General features: G+C 40.3%; 1 protein-coding gene across 1 annotated transcript in view; it reads right to left on the reverse strand.

The window, feature by feature from the left end:
* LOC139688032 (scavenger receptor class B member 1-like) overlaps positions 1 to 25,818 on the reverse strand; it is a 208,836-nt gene extending 183,018 nt beyond the window's left edge. The window contains exon 1 of the mRNA XM_071585434.1: positions 24,760 to 25,818. Within this exon, the coding sequence (XP_071441535.1) occupies positions 24,760 to 24,910 (151 nt within the window). The 5' untranslated portion in view covers positions 24,911 to 25,818. The remainder of the gene's footprint in view (positions 1 to 24,759) is intronic.
* Positions 25,819 to 26,204: the final 386 nt, after the last annotated feature.

The following is a 26,204-nucleotide window of genomic DNA, read 5'->3' on the forward strand; positions in this document are numbered from 1 at the left end:
AAAAGATCAAGCATTGCATTTTCCTCGTTTGAGCACGCGGTTAAATTCCACCACCTAGTTCTTGGGAGTAGGTTAAAGACACGAGTAGGAATGAAATAAATTTTCTAGCGATCAAATAATTTTAAAAATGCCAAGTGTTTCAATTTCTTTTTTAGAAATCCATCCCAGGGTCGGAAAACAAATGAGTTTTTTGCGGACTTGACTAAGTCAACTTCATTCATAAATTGAAGAGTAAACCAAAAAGTGCCTTCTGAAAATATTTGCTTATTTTAAATCCTGAATTCTCGCAGCACTAAAAAATCAAGGAATCGATCCGAAATGATATTTTTCTATAAATAGAGAGTAAAATAAACACCTCCGGGAATTAGCGATCATAATGAAGAGGCGTTCACTAAGTGTTAATTAAGGAGGCAGTATTATCGCAAGTTAACCTAAGCATTGACTTACCTTCTCCATGAATTGAGAACAAAATGAGAACATCTCATTGCGAATGGCACTACTAGGAGGATCTCTCATTTTAAATTAATTCAACCACCCGCAACTGGAAACCATTTCTCGCTAAGCATTTTACTGAATCTTTCTAAAAGGACCCAAATTACCGCCGGGTCTAACGCGTCGCAATGAAGTGGGCGTGCCTTGTTTCCGACCCACCCCGCCAGAAGGCGCTCACGCGTGCGCCCTTGTGCACCTCGTTGGCGGTGTTTAATCTTGCCTCACGTCGACCCCTCCCTCCCTCCACCCCACCTACCCTCCCTCTTTCGTCGTTGTTACATCACGTCCTTTGCCTAACATCCTTCACCTCTAGACCTTGACTCTAAGAGGCGGCGAAACGGAATATTTCAGTGTGCCCACCTGTAACTATGTCCTAAGAAAGTGGAGGTCCTCGGGCGTGCGTCTATGCACGTCCTTTGAGGCATCTCGCTTTCGCATCACGTCTATAAGCATCAAGAATTCAGATGCTGTGATAAACTAAAGAGCAATGGTGTTAGGGTGTGGAAGTTGATAGATGAGAGAAGGGCCTTCTATGGCTCGGAAAAAAATTGAGAAAGCAAACCCTGCGCTTACTTGCAATTACTGCATAGGAAAACGCAGATTCCAGTAATGGTAATGACTTTTTAGGTAATACGAAATCTTAGACCATTTGAATGGTCTCAGACTTCGTACTACCTACCCAGGAGTCGTAAAATTTACAGTTTATTTTAGAAATATTTAGGAAATTCACATGCCAATGGATTTTGTCCAATTTCATACCTTAATATACGAATGCGCAAAGTGGGATTTGAGTCTGGATATTTCATTGGAAGACCTTTTAAATGAGGAAGATATACCAACTAAAATATTTCTACTATTTTATAACTTCTCAAAATATATTTGAATCTCAACAGACCAAGAACTTTTGCACTCATGTTTGAAGATTTAATAGAAAAATCTGAGCTTGGTTTAGTCCGCTAATATAAGGACACGAAGGCACGAATTCAGATTTCGATATAGGGCTTCAGACAACTGGTTAATTTTCAAAAGATTTGCGGCCATTTTTTTCATTACCCTACAAATTTTATTAGGAGAGAAATACAGGGTTCGTCCGGAAAATAAGTGTACTGACTACTGATTTTTTCCCGCCGGTCCAGGCGCGCCCAGCACCGCTCTGACGGGCTGCGATTGGAGAGGGGGTATGTTGGCAAGCGACGCTGAAATAGGCAGTCGGCTCTGAGCTGTGGTGTAGTGAGGAGCTCTGTTAACGCGAACCTCCACGCTCGACCCACGTCACGGAACGCGATGCCGAAGTTTTTGGAGCAGCGTTATTCCATCAAATTTGCGGTAAAGCTTGGGAAATCGTCTACCGAAACTGTCGGTATGATTAACCAGGCTTACGGGGAGTCAGCCATGTCCAGAAACATGATCTTTCGGTGGCACAAGATGTTCGTGGAGGGCAGAGAAGAGGTCGACGACGAGTCTTCGAGAGGTTCCCGATGATGCCTTCGCGGGAGCGTTCCAGGAATGGGAACGCCGCTGGAACAAGTGTATCGACTCACAAGGGTCCTATTTTGAGGAATATTAGCTTAAGATATGTAAAAGTGTAATAAATTTTTTTTCCTGATCTCAGTACACTTATTTTCCGGACGAACCCTGTATATTTGGCTATCTTATACACCATAAGCAAGTAAATCCATTTAGCGTCGTCATCCTTGAATTTAATAGCTGCTGAAAACTGCGTATTAATTTAAGCTAATTAAACATTTTAAAATCAAGGTGGGAAAAATTAATAGCTATCATAAATTTGTAGGAACACCCCAGGTAGCACAGGGAAGAGAAAGGGTCCCCCTACCCTGAACAGTGAATTTCGCTGGGCTTCCTACTTAGTTCGGGGTACTCTCTATCGAAGCCAGCCTACGTATTGTAGTATGTATTAAACATAATTGTGAGAAATGAGAATGATATTTTAACAACAGTTTGTAGGGGAAATATAAGAAATAATGAAAATATAAGAATTAAAAGGTCAAAGTTTGACCGTGTTCTTATACGGAATTTGTGTATTTTTTTCTCCTCAAAGGAGACTCGCAGAATAAGATTAGTCCCCCTTTCAACAAAGTTGAGCAAAAAGTGCGAAAGACAAAAAGGACCACATGTCGTCGGGAGACTATCAAACTCATAAATAAGATTTAAATTGGTGGGTGTGCAATTGATGCCGATTTTAAATCCGTAGGTACTTCACATTCATTAAACAAAAGACGTATTACGGATGAGATTGAAGGTAGCATTGACTTCATTTATTAACTCCCCATTGACTTGACTTATGCTTAAGGAAGGAGTCGAGTAACTCCTTCTGGAAACAAAATAAGATATCAATCACCTTCCCGGATTATTGTTTTAGGCAGAGAAGTAGCTTATTATTATGAGCGAGGAAGTATGGATAGGTAATTGCTTTAGAGAACTTTTTATTTTAAGAAGGCTTTGAGTTTAGCGAAAAATATACACGTAAGTGGATTCAGCAATAAATAAAAATGCACTCGATGATTATTTTTAACTAATTCTTCCGATAAAGCACATGTGGAGTACTAATAAATCCAGAGAGTGTAAGTAGTAAATCCAGAGAGTGTAAGTATAAAATGGATGGTTGTGATTAACTCAATTTGCTCGTTACAGTGTAATTGGCATTTTTTGGACTCCTAGCTTGAAGATTGAAACCCAGGAGTCGCAAAGCCTCAAAGGTAGCCTTTGCTCTAGAGTTGGGAAGACAATAGATTTTGGAGCGCTGAAAATATCATGGTTTTTAACCATCTTGAGGGATAGCTAGCGAACGCCAAGGATATCCCTATATGCCAACGACGGGTCAGAACTCATGAACAGAGAGAAATCGACCAAGAGCAACATCCTCCCGACGCGCCTTCGGGAATTCCTTTCGACCTGGAAGGCTGGGCTTAGGAGAAGAGGAGGGGAGACCATCACGGTGAGATGCAGCGGGGAAAGCCCGCCCACACGCACTCTCGCGCGACCTTGCTTTCTCGGGTTCGCGAGGGTGTCGTGTTATATATAGCCCGCTGCGCCAAGTGGGGCACGCGTCTGCTCCTTCCACTTCCACCCCCCTCCCGGTCCAACCCACCCACTGATGCGGTAAAATGGGAAAGGCAATGGGTAGGGGGAAGAGGAGGTGATTTGCGAAAGGAGAGGGAGGGGAGATAAGCGCCTTATCTCTTTTCCCGAAACGCTATTCCGTTTCGACCGTGTGCACGTGTCCCATTGTCGGGCGGTCGGTCGGCCGTTAAAGTCTCCCCTCGCCCGGTGGCCCCGAGGAAGAGGCTTTCAGACCAGGTTTGACTTACTTGGCCTCTCTTTTGCCTGGCTCACTCTGGCTCGATTGCTCTATGAAGCTACTTTTTGTTGAATTCGGAAGTGAGCCCAACGCATGGCTTCAATAAAGTCAGATAACGTGGGTTCAGACTTCATATAAGTTTTAATTATAATAAAGAAGTTTGCAATCAAAATTTTACGAGTCTGGTCATTATTTACTCAACGAGACTGAAAAAAAATCATATACGTGTTTCCTAAATGTTCCATCAGTCTATCAACATCTGGTTTTCCGTGGAAATTGTGAATTTGGTCTCAATATTGCTGGAGAACTTATTTACTCAAAACTGCCCATTTTACGAGGGTCATTACTTACGCTGCGGGTATAAAGGCAACAAAATGCCACACAAAAGATCTTTTTTTCCACTTTTAACCTCTGAAGCTAATTATTTGCATATGGTAAAAAACTAGAAATCAAGGATTACGAGGACCACATGGCGTATCAGCCGACACTCTCTTACGGTACCCTGAATGTTGCGACCAATGTCTGCATAAAAACGCGATATCTTTAAGGTGGAATTTAAAATAAATTCACGTTTAAGAAGTAATTACAGAAAAAATATGAAGCAAAATTGCTTTTTAACTGTACTTCAAATCAAGTAATGCTCCATGTTGTTGTATTTGCGTGTTCACTTCAGTAAGTTTTAAATTGCTAAAGTAAATACTCATCAATAAATTCTGATCCCATTTCACTTAATAGGAAATCATAGTAAGGAAATTGGTATTGATCACGTAGTTTAATACATAGCAAAATATATTACGTTGGATGGAGGACTACACAAAGCAGGTTATGCTAGGGTATTCCCGAAGTAATTTTGGTCTCGCGCGAATAACCGACTTTCCTCGGCATTTAGACGAGTATTGCTCATTTGTGGATTTGTGCTAAATTTGGTACGTAAATTGATATAAAACAAAAGTTAGTATCTGCATTCAATTTTGAATTTCAAGCGGGTACCTTAAATTTAAAGTTAATTCTTACATCTCCTCCTATTACGCTCATTAGAAATAAATATTGCTGTCACGCCAAATATCGATGTTTTAAACTTTGGAGGAAATCTTTTTTCTGGATAATATTGCGGAAAATAATATAAATGGCCCATGAACTCGTGAATTGAATTACAGTTTAAGCTGAAGGCACGCGATAAAGGTCGATGCCATTGGATACGCCTGCGTAACTGCGTATACTTTGCGTGGTTATTGCGCACATTTCTAATTAAAGGCAATAGCCGAGACAATCCACTGTTCTAAACTTTCTTTAGACCAAACTCTTAACCATAACACAGCAGGCCGCTTCTCCATCGCCCTCACCCGCTCGATGCTGACTCGGACGTTGAAGTCTCCCGTGGAAGTCGTCTGTCCCCTCAAGTTTCCCGTTTTTTCTGACCCTGATTCTTTCCCGGATGGCAAGAATATCCGTTTTCAGCTACCCTCCCTTTATCGCTAGACTGATTACCTAAATACACAGTATGGCACTCAGCATGGGCACGTACCGTCCCTCGGCATAAATACCGCTTCCCGAATAATTCGCGTCCTCGGATGGGCATCCGTTCACGCGAGCACCAGGAGTCGGTGTCACAAGGGCGATGTTTAGGCTCATCAAGGGTAGAAGGGAGTGAGGAGACAGAGAGTACATTTCGGTCTCGTCCCCGCCAACTTCTGCTTTCGTCGCCCCTGCAACCCCTTTTGGACCTTGGCTTCCTCTGTAGTTCCAGATAGCTTCTGTCATACATTCGATGTTTCCAACCTCTCATTCCCATAAAATTTAGCTATTCGTCTACTTCTTTTATGTATCGTCATCTAGATGTTCCTCAATTTTTCATTCTCTCATGCAACTTTCTAAAGTTCCTTTTGCAGTCAGATGTTATGTATCCTCATGTCCTGTGGTCTTATACTTGCATATGAATTTCGCGAATGGGTTTTCTCTAAAAAATCCCAGCTCACTTGTTTCCGAAATTTTCAAAATCTACACTTGTGTATCTATAGACCTAATTAGAGTTTCATAAAATTTAAATTAAAAAAGATTTTATGATGCTCCTCTCCGTTGAAAAAAACACAACTACTCTATATTTTGCGGTATCAGAATTTGCATTTTGAATGCCGACGAGACACCCAAATGCGCATGGAATTGACGCATGGAGTGGTGAATCCAATCCAAATTATTTTCTTCCTTATATATGTCAACGCCCCTTCGATATTGGTGATCCAAGATGAATATATCACCAATAAATGGTACCACGAATATTATGTAAACGCGACGAAGGCAGTTCTTACTTCAACCCAACATTAATCAAATTCTTCATATGATAATTAAGTAGTTTTTTAAACAATTTTCAAAACAATTTTTTAAACAATTATTTAACCAGCTGATGCATATTCCGAGTGTTTTTGACCAAGTTTCAAGTGAAATAGTTGGAAAAGATAGAATATTATAATTATTATGACTAAAATATGTATAAAATGCAATAGTTACGCTTTCATTTTCTCATTACATCCAACTTGTTTTGAAATTGCCCAAAAGTGACAATTTCCTCAATAGCAAGGCCACCGTTACAAAGAACATTTAGACAGAAAAGCATCCTTGAATTCAGTCTGCGGCTAAATGAGGTGGTAATTGGTGAAAATACGGATAATAGAAAACGAGGAGCGGGAAATGTTTTAGAAACCACAACACTTCAAGGTCCACTGTGACCGAATGATAGCGGTTTCCAATTGGAGGTCAATATAAGAAAAATTCTCAGGAATATGCCATTTTAAAATTAAAAAAAGAGTCCCCTTAACCCGTACATCAAAGATTTATTGAGCTCCTTACCTCTCCTATATTCAACAGGAAGTAACATAGTTTTATATTTTACTGCATTTTAACGTCTTGGGCAAACAATTTAGGCTAAATTACCAAGGCCAATCAAAAGTTACTACGGCTTTGAAAGAAACTATAACCATTGAATTTTTCTGATACCATTTAAACCTCAAATTTCGGACATCCAACATAAAATGGAAAAAATATTACAATGAAGTCAATGAATGCTTAAGGACCTTCAAAACAGTTAACGGCGACTATATACTGAGAATATATATTATCATTTCATCCAAAATTTCACCCCAAAGGTACTAAAACACTGAACGGTTAAAATATTAGTTTGAGAAGCATGAGTTTTGGAATATGAGAAAAGGCAATGCTGCAATGAAGGAGAAAATATCTATCTACAGATGTAAGTACAAAACATCAGTAGTTTTCATACTTCGTCCATGCAATATTTTCTTGAATTAGGATTATTTGCCATAATTTTCTGCTTGATGTATTAAATATTGTTTTCATTATTAAATAGTATCATATACACACATACTTAGAACTCATATTTTTTACCGGCTCCGGCGGGGTAACGTCCTAGTCTGCCAATCCAAGTGTCCTGGGTTCGATTTCCACCTGGGTAGGTTTTTCTTCACCTAGGGCTTGGGTGTTCGTAATCATTTTTACTGTTATCACTGCTAATAGTCCGATGTAAAAGGCCAAAAAGTGCTGTTTTCGGACTAAATATATAAACTAATGGAGTGGTCCATTTTCTTCTATTAAAATTGTCAATGATATAGCGCTTATAAACACAATACCACGGGGAATGCTTAGAACAGTTATCGAATATTATCACCTCAATTTTGAAAAGCAAATTAAAAGGATACTGAATGCTCTTCCATTCCACTTTAATTATAAAAGGAAAATGAAAACGGCGAGTAAATGTTAATAATGAGAACACAAAAAATCTAGATGGTAATTGCTACATAAAGTAGCATTATGGCATTCAAGGTCCATACTATCAGTAATTAAATATAAATGTAATATTTGAAAAGAGATCTTCAAATAATTGAAACTGTTGCCTGCATCGGAACCTTCTTGGTCGACATCAAATCTAGAATCATAAGATGTGTTGCCTACTTATTTTAGCACAACATACCAGAACTAGCAGAGTCAGAATCAATAAATTTGTCATGATAACAGCTCTAGGATTAATTCAAAATGACAAAAAAACTTACGACAAACCGATGAGCTAAATATTCAAGGTAGAAATTATTTCTGTATCTCCTTACTCAGTCGTTTGCGTACCGGGCTCCATCAGAGCTATTACGACAATTTAAAGAAGGCATGAACTACATCCTTGCGTGGAATCAACAAAATATAAAAATCTTCATAATGCTAAGTGTTGAAGGAAACGTTAACAAATTCTAAGCGGGATCGGGATGGTACGGTGGCTAACTAACAGGCTTCCCGCCAAGAAGGCCCCGGTTCGAATACTGCTGATATTTCTAAGTATTATCTCGATCACTACTTCAGTTGCTTTAGGGAGAGCACTTTGAGTGAGTACGCCGTCCGTCGGATGGGACGTTAAACTGCGGACCCCTTGGCACTTTTCGTTAATAGTAAGCTAATACCGTCGACGGGTTTCTCTCCACCCTTCCTCCTTTCCCATCCATCCCGAATAGCTCAAATGACTTTAGCCGTCGGTCGCCTCCCCTAAAACCACTACTACTAGTACAAAATGTACTTTCTTTCCTAAAAAGAAAATAAAAAAATAACCATTCCCTTCGAATCGTGAGAAAATTGGATCTTTGATATTCTATATTATAGGCGCAGCAAACTTAACAACACTACTTCCACTGACGAATACAATGAAGAATAAAAATTCCTGTCAATTCTTAAATTTCAAGAGCATGTGGACATCCTGCCTAGAATCAGATTCGTAGCATATCCGACATGAAGATCTACAACCGCTTTAATGCGGTACACCATGAGCAAATAATTCGAAATCGTTCGATTTGTTTGATCTCTGTTTTCTTTAATCAGCAAACTCTGTTGATGTCACAAACCAACAAAAATCGGCTTTACATTCAATGCCATCTTTCTCAACGGTTCTGCGGGCTCATTTTACCAAAATTGTGTGAGTCACGGACCAATGCATATTCTTGAGAATAAAAGTTTAATTCCATAAAAAAAATAATTTTACGGCACGTGTACAGTATTTACTGATCGATTTATGGGAGAATAATCCCGAGTAACGAAACACCGAGAGACTGATGGGAGAAACATGCTTTGCTTGAATAAGTTCTCAAGAATATCTAATACCTAGAGAATAGAACGAAAAAATTGGGATTGACTCCCAATACTTTGATAATTTACTTACCTATTTATCTATAAAGTATTTCATCAGGCTAAGTACTTTTTCGGTAGCTTCCCTTCGCCATACGGCGCGGGTATGTTTGAGCGTGTTTGCGCGTGAGATAGGGAACGAAAGGATTGTACTGCCAAAAGAGAGCCGAAAGAAAAGGAAAGAAAAAACTAGATTAGAAACCGGTTACGAGGAAAGCCGGTTGAATGGCCTATCCCTGTCCCTCCTCTTCTATGGTGCATTTGGATGTATTAGAGGAGGCAGATTTTTCCGGAAAAATTCCACCATCTTCCTTACAGAGGGATGTCATCTCTATGGCTTTGAAGTCCAGAGTAAATTACTTGGGAGAGGTTATTGGACAGTTAAGGTTCTAATTCCACGTGAGGGAAAGTAAGAGTTAGGAAAAAATGAGAGGTGGACTGACTCCCTCCAAGGTCGCATTAGGTATTCAAGAAGTTGCTCGTGCCTGGAGGTCACAGCATTCTGGGAACGACTAGAAAAGGAATACCCCAAATCATTTGTCGGCTTTCTTTTCACTCGGAATTTACGACAATGAATTTCACTTGAATCATTTTTTCCACGAATGCAATTAGCAATCAGGGCTATGAGCGGAAAGAAATGGTAAATGAAGGGCAAATTCATTAGGTGCACTATTTTACTGGAGGACACATATTTTCCTATGAACAAATGGTTTGATATGGAATAGGAATGAAATATGAATACTAAATATATCGGCAGGTTACTTATCAAGTTGATGACCTGCAACCCGGTAAAGGAAACGCTTTTTATCGTAACTTACGGGTACTGTGCTGTAAACAAGCACTGATTCCCTAACCTTATAGTTTAAATATCACAGTGCTGTGATTTTGTCACAAGCTATGAAATTTATTTTAATATTAGGCGAGATTAGCCATCAAGTCTTTAGGTTGATATGTGGAGTCGCATCCTCGTGAATAGAGTGCATAACTGCTAGGAAGAATCGTGTCCAAACCAGGGTGGCGCCCCTGGACGCCCCCTCATTCATCAAAGCTGCTCAAATTTAAAACAAGGCTTCCATTTATCATAAACTGTATATTCAGATTCTTTTGGGAAACCGTAGGTGGCCTCAATAAAGATAAATCAACTATCACTCCGATAAATCAACTATCACTCCGATAAATCAACTATCATTCCGATGCGTAAATTCCACACACCCTAGGAATTAGAACGAGGCGAGCTCCAACATCACCGATCAAACCAACTTTCTTGTTAATTACCGTTTTTATATCAAGAGTTATTTTTACTATATCATCAGCATCAATTTTCTTTGTGACTCGTACCCTAACGTCCTAATATTCGACTAAATTCGTGTCTCTTAGGGTATTGGCGGACTTATGCTATCCTTTCCAGGAATTGAATCCTCCCATGGAGTCTGTGAAAAATGTCACCAGTGTCCGAACCTTTTAAAAGGTAAATTTACAATAATACTGATAAGGAAAGCATGCCCTAGAAAAATATGAATCTAAAATAATTGAATGATGAGAAAATTGCGGTCATAAAAGGATATTAAAAATTCGACTTCCAACCAAAACCGAGGCACAGATCACTAAAAACTTTTGCACCTCATCGATGTCGGAAGTATGAATTGATCCGAATTCGATTATACGAGGGTTATGATTAATTTGAATTCAGTTTTTCGCCTTCATATACAACGGAAGTGAGTAAGTAGGAAAGGAGGAAAGAGCTCGGCATCAATATCCACTTCTCTATCCCGAACGATGGCAAGGGGTCGTGTAATTGTGCTCCATAAGATGACACACAGATGGTGTGCTGTGCTCTTTCACACTAAGACGCTCTTGAATGAAGATCGGCATCCCTTTGAAAAACTCAACATCTTCTAAAATCAAACCAGAATCCTTGAGTTAAGGGATTGTCGCACGATCCACCGGATTGCACTTTTATCATGCATTGATGAAGAGGTACGTGTATTTTCCATTTCTTAGCTGTGTAGGCATACTAATTTTAACATCTTGGAGCCTACATTATTTTTGCAGTCGTGACGCTAGTTAAGATACGAACGACTTTCGGATATTAAGCAAATATGCACATAGAGAAAAGTGGCTTGTTATTTTAAATATACCCGAGGATCTTAAATCCATTCACATATTTTTCGCAGATATCATACTGCGAAGGGCACGCGATGGCAGCACTCATGATGACGTTCAAATAAACAAAACGGCGATATGAAAGGCTCACGTTTTCTCCTGACATCACAGTTAGATAACGATGTCTAAGTTCACAATCAGGGTCACTGAGATCCAGAGTCACTGGAGTAGTCGCTCCGATTCGGAACATCAAAGATTAACTGCCTTTCACCCAGTCACCCACTAAGCGCCTTACACAATGACGCTTGGGATGAGATACTTTTCGTGGCGCCGCTCTGGATTTCTATAACAGCATTTTAACGTTATATGGCATTTGTGCTTGTAATTTCAAAGCAGTTGACCTCAGCTATAAAAACTGAAATCTACAAAACACCCCGCAGTCGTAGTAAGGGCATGTGGCGCGGGGTGTCAGGGAATCAGCTATACATGCCAAAATATGAGTTCATACATGCATACGAATATATATTTGCTCCTATACACAAACACTCGTTCACATACACATGTGTGTATGTGTGTACATACATACATAAATATATAAATATATATATATATATATATATATATATATATATATATATACACACACACATACATACATACATATGTATACATACATACATACATATATATATATATATATATATATATATATATATATATATATATATTGACGCAACAGTTGGTGTTTTTGACTGAATCATAAAAATTTGTTATCCAAACAAAAATCTTAGGGTACTTGGGTTCGATTTTGTCATAGTGGTTTATCGTGTGAGGAAATGAAGAGTACTTGAATCTGCTGATGATGCTGCCTAATCTATAACGCCACATCTGATGGGCCGTGTATTCCACTTGAATTCTAAATTGCTCTCCACTTTGCACTGCAAACAGGCTACTACTGAAAAATCCAGCTAGTTCTGGCATCCTAAACCGGGCCTTAGGGGAAGAAAGCCAGTACGTTGCACCTTGGCACAATCCCGATTTCCTATCATCCGGGAATTCGAACTCGGGGCCATCCAGTCAGGAACCCAACTCTCTTCTCCAATATGATAGACGTCATGCCGCCTCAAGCCTAGGAGCCATCAATCATCATCCTCCTCTCCATCGCTCTACCAATCGACACGTCGATTCCAAATTATATTACTGCCTCATTAACAACAAGCTCGAGAAGATTCGAGTCTGCATCGGCTTTAACGTCCATTACCGAGGGTTTCGTCTACATTTTACCCGCAGTTGCCCAACGAGGACACTTATGCATGAGTCCATATAATGCGCAGCCTCATTACTTTGGCCGAAATGGATACGTGTCAATGGGGCGAAAAATTTTGCTCTTCGCTTACAAGGCAGTCTAGCGCGACCGATACTGCGACCTTAACGGTCAAAGGTCATGAAAAAAATATCCTACATCCAACCGCACGCGGGTCAAGCGCTGATCGTGGTGGAGACGGATGGAGTAACGTAATTATTCTGCCTTAAGATGGCTCGGGAGGGAAGGATGGCTGAAAGCAGACATGCTTGTATATAAATGTTCAGGTTGATTGCTTTGTAAGTATACTTTTGAGAGCCAACTTAAAAAGTCGCCTCGATTGCTTACGTGAAAATGGAAAAATCAGAGAAACGTGCGATCACCAAATACTTCTATTTTAAAGGTCTAACATCACTTCAAATTAAAGAACTGGATCCCATACTGAAAGACTCTTCTCCATCATTCTCAACGGTTAATTAAAGGATTTCTAAATTGAAGAAAGGTCGCACGAGCACTTCTGACGAATCACGCTCAGGACACCCCGTTGAGGTCACAACTCCCGAAATGATAAAAAAACTTCATAAAATGATAATGGAAGACTGCATATTAAAAATGAGTGAGGTAGCTGAGACTGCTAGGATGTCAACAGAACGTGTAGGCATGTTTTACATGAACATTTGGGCATATTTACAAACATCTCCATTCTATTTAGACGCATTGATATTAACAATTGGGCATTCCTCCATTGCTATTCATCGCATAAGATCTACATACACACCATACGCCGGAAGTCACTGCAAGGGCATATGGCGGGGAGTGTTGGGGCACCAGCCATAGTAGACATACCAATATGATTTCAGACATACATCTACCAATATGATTTAAGACATGCATATTAATATATAAATCACTGGCTTCCAGGGAAGGATGTAGAAATAGGAAAGTGGAAATAGATATATTTTAGGCGTATGGCGTTTTAGTTGGCGCATCATTGGTGAGCGCAGGGAAAGAAATGCGACTGCTGCTACTACCTGAGCGGTGTGCCCCGTGATAAACCCTTTTGTCACAGCTTGGCTATCTTTACTCTCGTCCCCAGCAGAGGAAATCAAGTGGTCAATATTTGTGGACCGTGTAGTGCAATTATAGAGAGTTTGAATGACGCAAGATAAAAAAATAATGCCTTATTTCATATTTAAACGAAGATTTTCGCAGAGTTTTCCAAATCCGAAGCACCAACAAAGCACCATCACGCCACAAGATTTCCTGCCTCTCGGAAAAGACGTGCACTTAAAGTTTCTCTCTAGGGTAATTAAAGTTCATCCTAGGTCGGGTCATCCAACCATTTTTAATTGCGAAAATAGATGGTGCATGCATACAAAGAGTTGACAACTATGAAAGGCAACCAAGAAATCTGGCGAATCAGTTGACGCAGGAAACGAAATTACTTGCAGGTGTGCCTTGTGCGTAAAGTAGGAATCAAAACAAAAATGATTAAAATGGGAGGAAATGTACAGATAACAAAACTGGGGATTTAGCAATTAGAGGGGATTCATTTTTCGATGTGCGTGGGGTGAATGGAAAATATGCGTCGGCTGAGCACAACTGGCTACTTAAGAGGTTAACTGCTTTGGGTGCAAATGAATTCCAATAGCGGAACGTACTCAGATGCCTAATTAATAGATACGATGGCGGTTCAATATGTACCCCTGTTAGAAATGAAGAAACCATTTTTTTCAATAACATTTTTTTATTTTTCAACATAGCCTTCTTTTAGAAAGATATACTTCTCCCAACGTTCACCGTTGATTGATAGATGGCAGCACACGATGATAACATAAACTTCCCTCAGGAACGCCCTTTGTCGTCAAACACGGGTACTTATTGAACCGCCCTCGTAGTTATGAAATGAACTCCTCCGAGACTACATTTTCGTTATTTTGTGTAGCCCCAGGATAAAGATAGAGCTTGCAATGACACAAGATGATAAAGAAGAGATTGGAAAAGTGAAAAAATATACAACGGAGCAAAATATATTCATGTAATTTTTACAACCAAAGGGTAGAATAAATTTATTTGCTTTTGAAAGCCTAAACAAGGATCCAGAGAAATATTAGTTACTATTTACTACCCCGTTGACCAGCCCGTACAAGTACCTGCAAGTACAATTGAAGAAAGCCTCGCTCAAAATTAGCTCGGAAACGTCGACGAGAGACGTTAGTGCAATTGAAAAATTGCACAAGCTTTACTTCTACTCTCATTTTCCGATATTTGATAATAGATAACAATAGCTTAGGTAACTGTTCGCAGAGAAGAAAACGCGGTGATCACTAATAGTGCACAATTGGGTCAATGGTAAAGGAATTAGTTTCACAACAAAGGGAGGGAAAGCATTCACGGCAAGTGCACTAGGCTGGATCGAAAAAAATAGATTTTTTCAAAAACTCAAAAACGCTGTCCCCTTAAAAAGTTTCTGTTTTAGGCGTGAAATCAACTACCGAAATTTTAATTGCGTCGCCTAATCTACCAAGGTCCCCCAAATTCCATAAATATTCATTAGTTTCATGGGAAACGGCCTAATTTCTCGCCATTGACATTATGATGTGAGAAATTGATTTTTTTGATGAAAATGATTCACTTAGTAATTTTTTAATGAAATTTAGTTGAAAGATCCGGGTATCAAAAGCACAAAAGCGATCAATGGATTATTTTGTGGACTAATAACCCCTTGGTTAGTCGAAACCTGGATTTTTTAAATAAAGTTTTTGGTGAAATTACCAAGCGATGCTAAAATTGAACTTTCCACTAAATCACCACCTCTGACCATCAGTCATATGAAGTCGATTGCTATTTGAATATTTGGAATCATGTCGCAAAGTAACAAGTAGAGTATCGAATGTAGTGAAATTTGATGAAGATGATGACCCCAGAGAATGGAGGAAGTAATATTGAGGATTTTATAAATCTTAAACTTGGATTAGTGACCCAATTATTAGCAATAATGAGGCCCCTAATAAAAATGAGCATCAGGATGATTTTTTTTGTTTCCCTGATTGCAATGAGGCGTTTGATGGAGTATATTTGGTAAAATACTCGTAAATGATAGCATTACAGAAGATAGGAGTAGATTGAAAAGATCCCATGATCCCTATTTATCCCACTCGGGACAAGTAGGATTATTTTTCCGATCCATCCCAATGCGTCTTTCGCAATTAATCAGCCAGCTAACTAAACTTGGTAAGGCGGACTTAAGTTTGAATTGGGAAATTACGTTACATCATGTTTTCAATAAAATTCTTTCCTTTGCGTATAACTTTCATAAGTTGAACTAATATCAAAAGCAATGTGAATAAGAGTCGGTTTCATGCAAACACAAAAAATGCATTGCAATAAAATGTGTATCAGACCCTTTCGAATTTCATTAACAGTGCTCATGACGACATTTGCGGGAACGTATATCGCAGAGCAGATTAAAATAACTCTTTTTCCGCTTGTAAACAACATGGTGAAAGGTGCAAATTAATGTATTTCCTAAAACAATAATTTTAGGAGTCACTTCAGTGGATCCATATTTGGTTATTAAACGCAAAGAACATTCTGGTTCCACATATCTACCTCTCCCTGGTATTATCAAGACACCAGTTTTACTTCCAATTCTACATAGTATCCTGCAAGACTCCGCTAAAGTGCGAGGCAGTGGGTGAGCCCATGTCAGGATTATCTCAAAACCCAAGATCCGCTTATCTGTTAGTTACCAACTAACACGTAAAATACACCAAATAATGGATATTACGTTATAGAGAGTTAAATATACTACCACTACGGCTAACAAATTAGAATATTTCAACACACATGCAAGACAAGCTGCTAGAAACAAAAATAAGAATATGATAAGGTTAACTATTTACATAGAACCTAAAATTAAATATTTACAACACCCTGATAAATTGGTGAGGTTTTACACTTGATATTTCTTATCTTACTTATTTGAAACCCAATAAGTTTCTATTTATTATATTATAAATATTATCTAAGCTATTCCCCACAATAGTTTCGTACTTGGATTCGACCCAGGTTTTTACTTATTACGTCGTCGTCACCTCACATCACGTATCCAAACAAATGTTGCGCAGAATAAATTGAGTAAAAAGTATTTTGCTTCAACTCAACATGAATTGATACGCTACCATAAGGTTAAGCCGGAGACAACAAAATTTTACAACCTTTTTTTCATGATATCTGTTACCGTAGTAGGGTGGGACCAATAATACAGTTAACGTAAGACCGCTATTTGTTTAATTAAAGATTGGCAATTTTTCATAGAAAAAAATTTGATGCGACTGATTTCAATGTAGCTACATCATCACCTGATGATGTAGTTACATTGAAACGGGGCTCATTTAATTTTGTTTTGAGGAAAATTGCCAATTTTAATTAATCATGATACTCCGCCATATCACACCTGAAACGTCTTTTTTTTAACCACCATTTTTGTTCTCTTCTGGAGGAAAAAATGCTTGACCAAATTGACACACATTTCAATAAAACCGAAAGGATTTTATGTTTAAATTTATTTGCTTTAATTCCGTTCTTAAAGATCAAAAGTTTCATGGGGATGAAAAATATTACGCAGTTATAGATTTAGTATAAGATTTTTAAAACACTTTCGGATTCGAACGATTGTTCTATTATTCCAAAAGGGGCCCGGTACTTCAATGACCAGATAATAGATTTTACGGTGATGACTATATGAATGCATGGGATACATAAATTATATAGGTATGTATTCCCTACAAAACCTTTAATGTTTTCCATGGCAGGCAGGGAGGGACAACAAAAGAAAGGGATAGGAGTAAGCCATTGGATTGAGGATTGGATTGGAAATTGATTGTGTTAGAAAATTGTGGACCAATGGAGTAATATTAACCATGATCGCTACATTTAACGTCGAGATGAAATATTTTTGACGCCCTTTTTGGACATCTTTCCCTCAAGCATCACTCATCAATAACAAGTATCGCCAAAATCCATCGTTTTTGGTAATTGTTTCTCTAAACTCATTCATTTAAGGTATTCTACCTGTTTAAAGGTGGTTTTTGGACGGTCGTTACCTATTTTTTACTCCTCCAGTATTGCAAAAACTTCCTCTTTTTATGTCCTCCATTATTTATTTCTTAATTCCATCGGAAAATTCGGCCTGCATTCATGCTGTCTAATTGCTCTGTCATTCTCCTCTCTCCCTTCCTCTGCCACGCTTAACCAACATTCTCCATTCTATCACGGCCTTCAAAACATCCCAATCTATCTTTCAATATTTCCACCATCCAATTTCTCTACGCTTTTTGAATCTCCCCCAAGAAATTCCCATGAACCACCCCATGTAAAACTTCAGCGTCAGTCTTCTTCTCTGTCCACCTTATATTCCCCATTCTCCACGCCACACCCATATCCCAAAAGCCACCAGACTACGCTCGACCTCTTGCTTCAAAGACCAGGTTTCACATCCAAAAAGCACTGAGCTCCGTATCAACATATTTTTCTATAACCCGTATATAATCTTGATACAATCAGATAAATAATTGGAGTTGAGATAGGCACCCTATATCACTGCAGTTCGTCTGTAATCTCACGCACTTTCACTATGAAAACAGTAATTTCTTTTTTCAGTGTCGCATCATCTTTCCGCCTGAAACCATGCGATCACCATTGCGAGGGCGGGCACGGGCTTCCCCTCGCCAGGAATTCCCCTCGACGGTAAAAATCAATGGCTGATTCCCCAAAATACGTACATACACTAGGTAACAGCTTCCGTTTAAAATGACGAATCAACACGCGTTGGTGGAATCAAAGAGCTAATCGCGTCAAATACACGGCGTCGATCCGAAACCCGTCCCGCATTTCAATTGATGGGACGGCTGCGTTGGGAGCGAGAACTTCCCAGTCGGTGAGTAACGGGTGACCCTGACGGCGGTGTGGGCGTCCCCAATCCAACATTACCACTGGCAGTGGTCTGTCTACATGTTAGGAGAGTAGTTTTTGATGGACCGGGGGACTAAGCATTGCCACTCTTCTAAGCACTAAGCATTATTAAGCTTTAATTATTATATACGTATGTATAGTGTCATAAATGTTACTACAATGTTATCTGACAGTAATCCTCCATAGACTTTCGTTTGCAGATATTATCCACAATGACAGTATCTAGTCGTATTTATGACCAACTTCCGTGGATGATCTTGGATGTAGATTCTGGCCTAATCAGTAATCAAAATTTTGAAGTGAAAATGAAGGAGATGGACTTCGTAGTTGTAACCCGACATGCCAAAAACGCTGGAGAGGTAGGAATCAGAAGATAATGGAGAGAGAGGTGAGAGGGCGTTATGAGATGATGGACTGCCAAAAGAAAGAAGGGCACAGTTATCAAAATGGTACAAAATGGTATATTATGGCACAAGGACAAAAAAATGTAAAAGAAAAAGATTTGCTCACACAAAAACAAAGTCGTGGTCAATTTTTAGCAGAACTGCTTCCAAATTTTTAGGCGATTCATTTACGTATTTTATGCTTCCAAAGGAATTTGAACAATAAAGTGTTAAAAAAGGATAGATTAGAAATCAAAGAAATACAATGTCACATTAGAATGACACGGAGGAAATTTACGTTCAGAGTTAGACTACTAATAGGAGCGTACGAAGGGAGGAATGAGAAAAAGGTATTTGCAAAAAATATTAAGTAGAAGAGATAAGAGTGTATGGGAACACTTTAAGGCGAGTCAATACGGTCACAGACGGTTGTAAATGGATAACTGAACAACAAAGGCAGGATTACAGTGACAAAATCCCGGAGGGAGATCCCAAACGAGACGACGGAAAAATTGAACGCGAGAATGAGAAAGAATTCTGATGGGCTTATAAGTGTTGGTCGATGGAAGATTCGAGTTCATGGTTGAACCAATCCTATTCTGGGATCGGTAATCATTGATGATGTTGCGGATTGCATCTGGCATGGGAGGGATATTGAGATCACGAAGTTAATGTTCAAATGCAAACATGTCAATCAAATGAAAATTAAAAATACGTAAGTAGTAAATTATTGGTAAAAGTTACGAAATACAATTATTTAGATATACGTAGAACCAACCAGCTCGAGGAACACCACTCAAGAAGTGACATCGCGGATCAAAAAAGAATTCAGAATAGGATTTCAGAATGAATACATGGGAGATCAAATAAGGCAATTAAAAATATAACAGTCATTGGTGAATTAATAATTTGCAATACATAAATCAGACCAATTCTAATATTGCATATTCAATTTAAAGCAGAGCAAGTGCGAAAAGTACAAGAAAAAAATTAAATGAAAGCAAAATTCAAGTATTCAGCTATGCAGGACAAAAACATTACTCGCAAGAGTAGCAAACAAAAAACAGTTGTGTGCCATGTACAGGGCATAATCGATTGAACCAGAAACTGAAGAAGAATGCGGTAGAAATGGCCAAAGGAGATTGAAAAAACAAAATTGGCAAAAAGGGATCACTAGACCACAAACAGAATGAGTCCAAGAGGGAAACCATCAGCAGCATAGAAGTAATTTTGGGAAACTGATTCCGACAACTTAGTGATTGGCAGAATAAACCACACTCCATCACTGAAGAAGAGTTTGCCTGTTCTATAAAATAGGTGACTAGAGGTATGGATCGCAAGAAAACTGATTGAAATAGATGCGGGGGATGTGGCGTCTAGTACGTGCCCAGGTCATGGTGACATGACGGTGAATGTTCGCCGTCCTCAATGGTTTGGACCCTACTCGAATCCGCTCATCCTCCCTATAAGTTCGGTTAACGGTCCCTCGGTTAAAGCGGCGTCTGCTTGGACGTATCCTTCGGGAAGCCACCTCTTCGGAAAGCGACACCTCGCGTCTCGGATGCGAAAGCTCGCACAGAAGCAACATTCAATTGTATCTACATCTACATACTACCCCGCAAGCCGCCGCTAGGGCGTTTGGCGGGCAGTGTTAGGTCACCACCCGTAAAAGATAACAATACCACAAGCAAAAACAACAACATGGAAAACTACGCCCACAGCAGCGCACACACTCATGCAAAAATCCCTTCATTCAACACTCATGCAAACACATATACCATTAACCAACAAACAACTGCACACCAGGATGCAGCACGAAAGCCATCCAACAACACGCAAGGCAGAACACAACAAACAAGAAGGCGAAACTCCACCACCACATGAACATGCAACCCAAAACGCTCTTCCCCCCCCCCCCCCAAGGAGACTGTGAAAGGCAGGGAATGCGACCCAACTTTGCAGGTAGCGGCTGGGCCCCCACCGCGGAGAGGGACGAGGGATTGAAGTGGGTATCAACGCACTCAATCGTACTACCCCCTACAGTCCCGAAAATTAACAAAGACGTGCATCGCAAAATAAATCAATAAATCTCGTTCCTTTGGTCCAAACTGTTCTTTCATTCGTTCGTCAAAATTATACTGATGTTGAGTAAAAAAAATTATGTAATAAAAGATTAACTCGAAAGTGGGTAGCTCTTCCTGGACTAATATAGCGGAAACTTGACTGTGATACCTTTCTCGATGTTCCTTAAGAGAAACCGTATTGTCTCCATTATCACTCGGTCCCGCTTGTGACTAACCACAGGCACTTTACACTTATACTCTCTACATTTCCCATTTTTGATTAAAATAAACAATAGAGGATAAACGAGTATTAAAAAATATAATTTCATTTTCATTCGTAAATTTCCCTACTAACCTTGCACGCTTGCTTCCATGTCCCCAATTATCTCGCTTCCTTCTACCTCAGGACTTTTTAAGGGAAGGTCATAATTTAACGAAAAATTAACCACCGGCATTGGATACATATATAATTTCAGTTATCCGACATCCATAGTCACACGCTCATTGAATGACACTATAATTTTCCTACCCTGCATTCAGCCCTTGTTAAATAGTATCAAGCGCGGTACATTGCGCGGAGCTGATTGTATAGTGAAACAACTGATGCTAAAAACAGGCCCGTAACTAGCTCTTGTTACTGTACTGAGGACCGAGGAGTTTGGCGTTTCATTAGAATAATTATTCCACCTGAGGACTCACCAGATGTATGTCATCTAGGTACGTGAGGATCGAATCGGGAGTGTTTCACTCACTATGGAATCTTACTTTTGAAACCATTACCGAACCCATCGCTTGGATGTGAACCCGGATCCTTAGAATACGAAAAATAGTAAATCAGACTCCTAACTAAAATATGATATTGGCACTGAATTGATGAAATGATGCTTTACCTTGGAGGTAGACGGAAAGCGGGGAAATCGACGCTATCTGTGACGAGGAGATGGAAATCAGCGCTTCTTCGAATCGGTGTGACACTTAACCGAGCAGGTTTCAGTCCTGAAACAGTCTTTACGAGAGACGCTAATTCATTCGACCAACTAACGCACGTGGCTATTTTCTTTTCAAAAGGGAAGTTACCAAATGTATATTTTAGGGAATCACACGCACGTCACGGTGAGTTCTGTCTCAGGGGGAAATTCCTGGACAGGGCGAGCCGTACGCGGAGAGGAAATAGTCAGGAAGACGTGACATCACACGTAAAACTCCAAATTTCTTACGATGGACCTGACATAATTAAGTACAATATCAGTCCCTTTCTAACTTGTAGCTAGCGTGTAACTAGCGTGGAAATAGCCTCTCAAATAAAACTCGCGCCAACCACATTGATTCAAGGAGTGGAACATTTCAGCCGCGGTAGAAAGGGACAAGTGAGGAAAAAACCTGTACAGAAGGGTTCTGAATTTGGATCTTTAGCAACCAGGGAGTAGGTAAGAGTCAGGAAATGCCTAACAGTGTTTGAGAGTAACATTTAAGCACGTTTTTATGTTGTTAAGTGAACATTTTATTGTATAAGACTCCCGCAAGGAAGAGTTATTGGGCTCGCGGAAGGTCACCTATGCTGCGTCGCCATTCATAAGATTTATACTCTTTCCTTCTTTCATGACCTAAATATTATTGGAGTCTACCGGTGGTAATATACAGGGTGTATCTAAATCAATAGGCAGGCCATAAATTTAGGAGGAAGCGTTTTGATGGGCAGACCTTGAGTTTGCTCAAAATGATGACACATCGGGTTGATAGTTTTTCGGATTTCCCGTCGGGAGTATTCGAAGGCAATTAAGTCAATTTTGCGGCAGAAAATTTACTTAGCTGGTTAGCTGTTTGATTTGGCTTGGCTTTAAACTCAGATTAATCGTTTTCAATGGATATTTAAATGCTGATCATAACCTACTTTCTCAAAAAATACTTTTTTAATCTGGAATGCTATAACATTGGCTATTTTCGGCCTGGATACAATTTGGAGAAATCGTGAACAAATCACAAAAGGCATCATTAGCATGAAAACGGCGCCAATACCATACCATCAAGTTGCGATATGTATATATAAACATGAATAAATATAAACATATATATATACATATATATATATATATATATATATATATATATATATATATATATATATAATATATATATACACATATACACACATATAAAAACGAGCGGCTCGGCTGTCGTCTTCAGAATCCTTTGATTCTGCCGTCGAAACGTCAAATAACATATTGTGAGTGTCCTTTCTTTGTGTCTCTATAATCTAAAAATCTAAATCTGTGTTTTTATATATATTGTGCGTCGCCGAAGAGCGTTCCATTTCGAAGATATTTTTATAAATATATATATGCATATATAAAAATATATATATACACACACACATATATATATGTGTGTGTGTGTGTATACATATTTGTTTGTGTTTCTATGTTTTAAAAATCTACATCTGTGGTTATATATATATAAACACAGATGTAGATTTTCAAAACATAGAAACACAAACAAAATTAATTCGCCGAGTGATTAAAAATGCTTGATAATTGATTAAGATAATATATACAACAAAAAACACATGCTCGGCCTTACAATATACATAAATCGAATATTTTATCTAATTAGCTCTTGGAAAATAACGATTGTTCATCGTTTCTCACGGAAACGAACTCTATGTAATGGCAGCGGTATCTTCAAGTTTAAGGCTATTCCGTCTCTTTGAGGTAATAATAGAAATTGGGATTCAATCAAGCTACGCAGTAGACGGTGTAATCGCTAAATCAACGGTTAAACGTGGCTTAGTTTATTTTAAAATATGGAAATATACACCGACGATTGGCGCAAATCGTTCGGCCATATCAATGTAAAGTTGAAGAAAACTGCGAGCAGAAATTAATGTTTTTCAGAGAAAAGTAATTTCACGAACAGGTGGAAATATGTGAGAGGTTAATGTGGAGGAGAGGTAAGAGTCAATGATTAATCAATGACGGTTCTGTGATCACCACCGTTGATACGCAATACAGGTAAGTAAGCGTGCCGATAAAAACCGACCGTACCGAACCAAGCGTTTGATTCAATCACGCAAATCAAGCTAAATGAGAAAACTAGTGGCTTTGAAGTTATTTTATAGGAATGCTACTTGTTCTCTATTCGAGTAGTTTCTGCACGAGAATAGAAAAATATTTGAATTTGAAGAAAGCAATTGAATCTCAACGATCCATAATGATTTTCAATAACATTCATAAATAATTTCTCCAATTTAAATTTACAAAAGCGATGAATAAATACATAAACGATTTGGTGAATACCTGCAAGTTATACGGCTATAATTTGATATCCTAGCCGTTTATATATTTTGGGTAACGAGGGAGCCTACAAAGCAAAGAATGTGGGTTCGAGTCTCGGCTTCGGATAGGTGTCCTGTCCAAGAATTGAGATTCGATTCCCAGGAAACCTGACTGGAAATTGAAAATTGTTTCCAAGAAAAATGTCCAACTTAAGAAATGAATGCATGAAGTATCATCTTCTTCCCGAGTTTAATAGTTTTACATTGTTCGAAAACGATCAAACTCAAAGGAAACATTTTATTTACCACGACTACGAATTAATTTACTTGTCAAAAATTTAGAAACATAATAATAACTCCAAATTGAAGGAAAAAGTACTGCCAAGAGGAACTGCTGTAACGAAACCAACTAAACTAACTATCCAACCTGAATAAGCACAAAATGTTTTGATGAGCACCACAAACGAGGGTATTATATCAGAGAAACGAGGAACGCTTTCTGAACGAATTGGCAAAGATATGGCACACCGACGGAATTATAACAGCGGACTCAAGCTCCGCAAAAATTTTAGGATAAATGAAGCATGAACGCGCTCTTGGCAGGATCTGCTTCGAGGCATGCGGGGATTGGGAGGGGGGTAGAAGCAAGGGGATTATTAACTCTGAAAACAACTCACCGTGGAAGAACTTCTTGGGCTCCGAGATGAGCATTTGAATGGACGCGCCCTCGCCGCTGCCCTTCGAAGCGGCTGACCTGAAAGGCGACACCCCGAACAACTTGTTCCTGGCCGACTGGCCCACCTTCAAGTACTGCTTGTGCAGACCCATCTCCGCAGTCTAATGGATATACACCACCGGGGAAGTCCAAGACCCGCCGCCCGACCCCGGGCCCGGCAACCGACCACGCAAAGAGGATCAGGCACCCCAAACACACAGGCACAACACACGGGAGGGGAGGCGTATTCCCTGGCGCCTTCACCGCCACAATCCAACACCACCACCAACGACGGCAGCGCGTTCAACGCCACGACAAAGTTCACCGGAGAGCACGAGTGTTGTCAAGAACCTCCCGCCCGCCGGGTCCTTCAGATCCACTGGTTACTGTCACTGGCACCGCGCCACCATTACGGAGTGCACGTGGGCTAACATTTTGAATACAACCTAGCGAAAGACCGGCGCGAACGAAAACAACAATCCCCCCCACCACACATGTGATTCCCCAACCCGTTCAGAAGGCCAGCAATCGGAAGGTCTCAGCCGCCCACACTTATGCGGATGCCGGGAAACTTAAATATCTAGGGCACCTATGATCGCCAAGTGAACGCCATCATCGCGGATGAGGAAAGCGTCAAAATCACCGAGTCTCCCTGGGGCACCCCACTACCCCGTGGTCGACCAAACCGCACGGGGGAACTGAACTCGCCGCACTCGCGTACGATTGCTCGCAGAACGCCTTGACGAAGGATGACTGGGGCCCGTTTGCCCGGACAGCGGAATGCGACCGTAGGAAGTCGAGGGATTCGCGGGGTTTCGGTGACTGCCCTTGGGTGTCCAGATAAACCGCCCTGGAGGCGGGACCGTAGCGACCTTCCCTGTTTTTCCTCCCCTGGGGAGGCGAAGGCTGACTTTTATTATTTCAAGCCTTCGTTACGGGAATCCCGGCACGGGATGCGAACCAGTCCGTTCCGGTGCCAGAGGCGGAGTGTGCAATGGACCCGCGAACCCTTAACCGACTGCCGTGGTGGAGCCTCCTCGGTGGAGGCGGTGCTCTCCGCTTCGACTTCCCCGCCCCACACCCCTTTCGCTACCACCGCCACCTCCCCTCTCCCATCCCCCACATTCCCCTCCCTCCTCTTCCCCTCACCCCACCCCGACGGCCATTCTGCGACGATGAATCCAGCGTGCCTTCTTCCCCTTTTAACGGCGCCCCTCAAACCCCGCCGAGCCTTCGCCGTGAACTCCTTCCCCCGGGCCGCCTCCCTCCCCCCGCCCCCGGAGGCGACGGGGACGACGGCGGCAGTGGGGGCGCGGTGCCGGGGTGGGAGAGGATGAGTGTTAGGAGTCAGTCGGTGGAGGAAGTGGAGGAGAAATACGGGGGTGGGGAGGATGCACTATGTGAAGG

This window comes from Hetaerina americana, unplaced genomic scaffold (genome assembly GCF_022747635.1).
Source record: "Hetaerina americana unplaced genomic scaffold, ioHetAmer1.1.p SCAF_2, whole genome shotgun sequence".
NCBI lineage: Eukaryota > Metazoa > Arthropoda > Insecta > Odonata > Calopterygidae > Hetaerina > Hetaerina americana.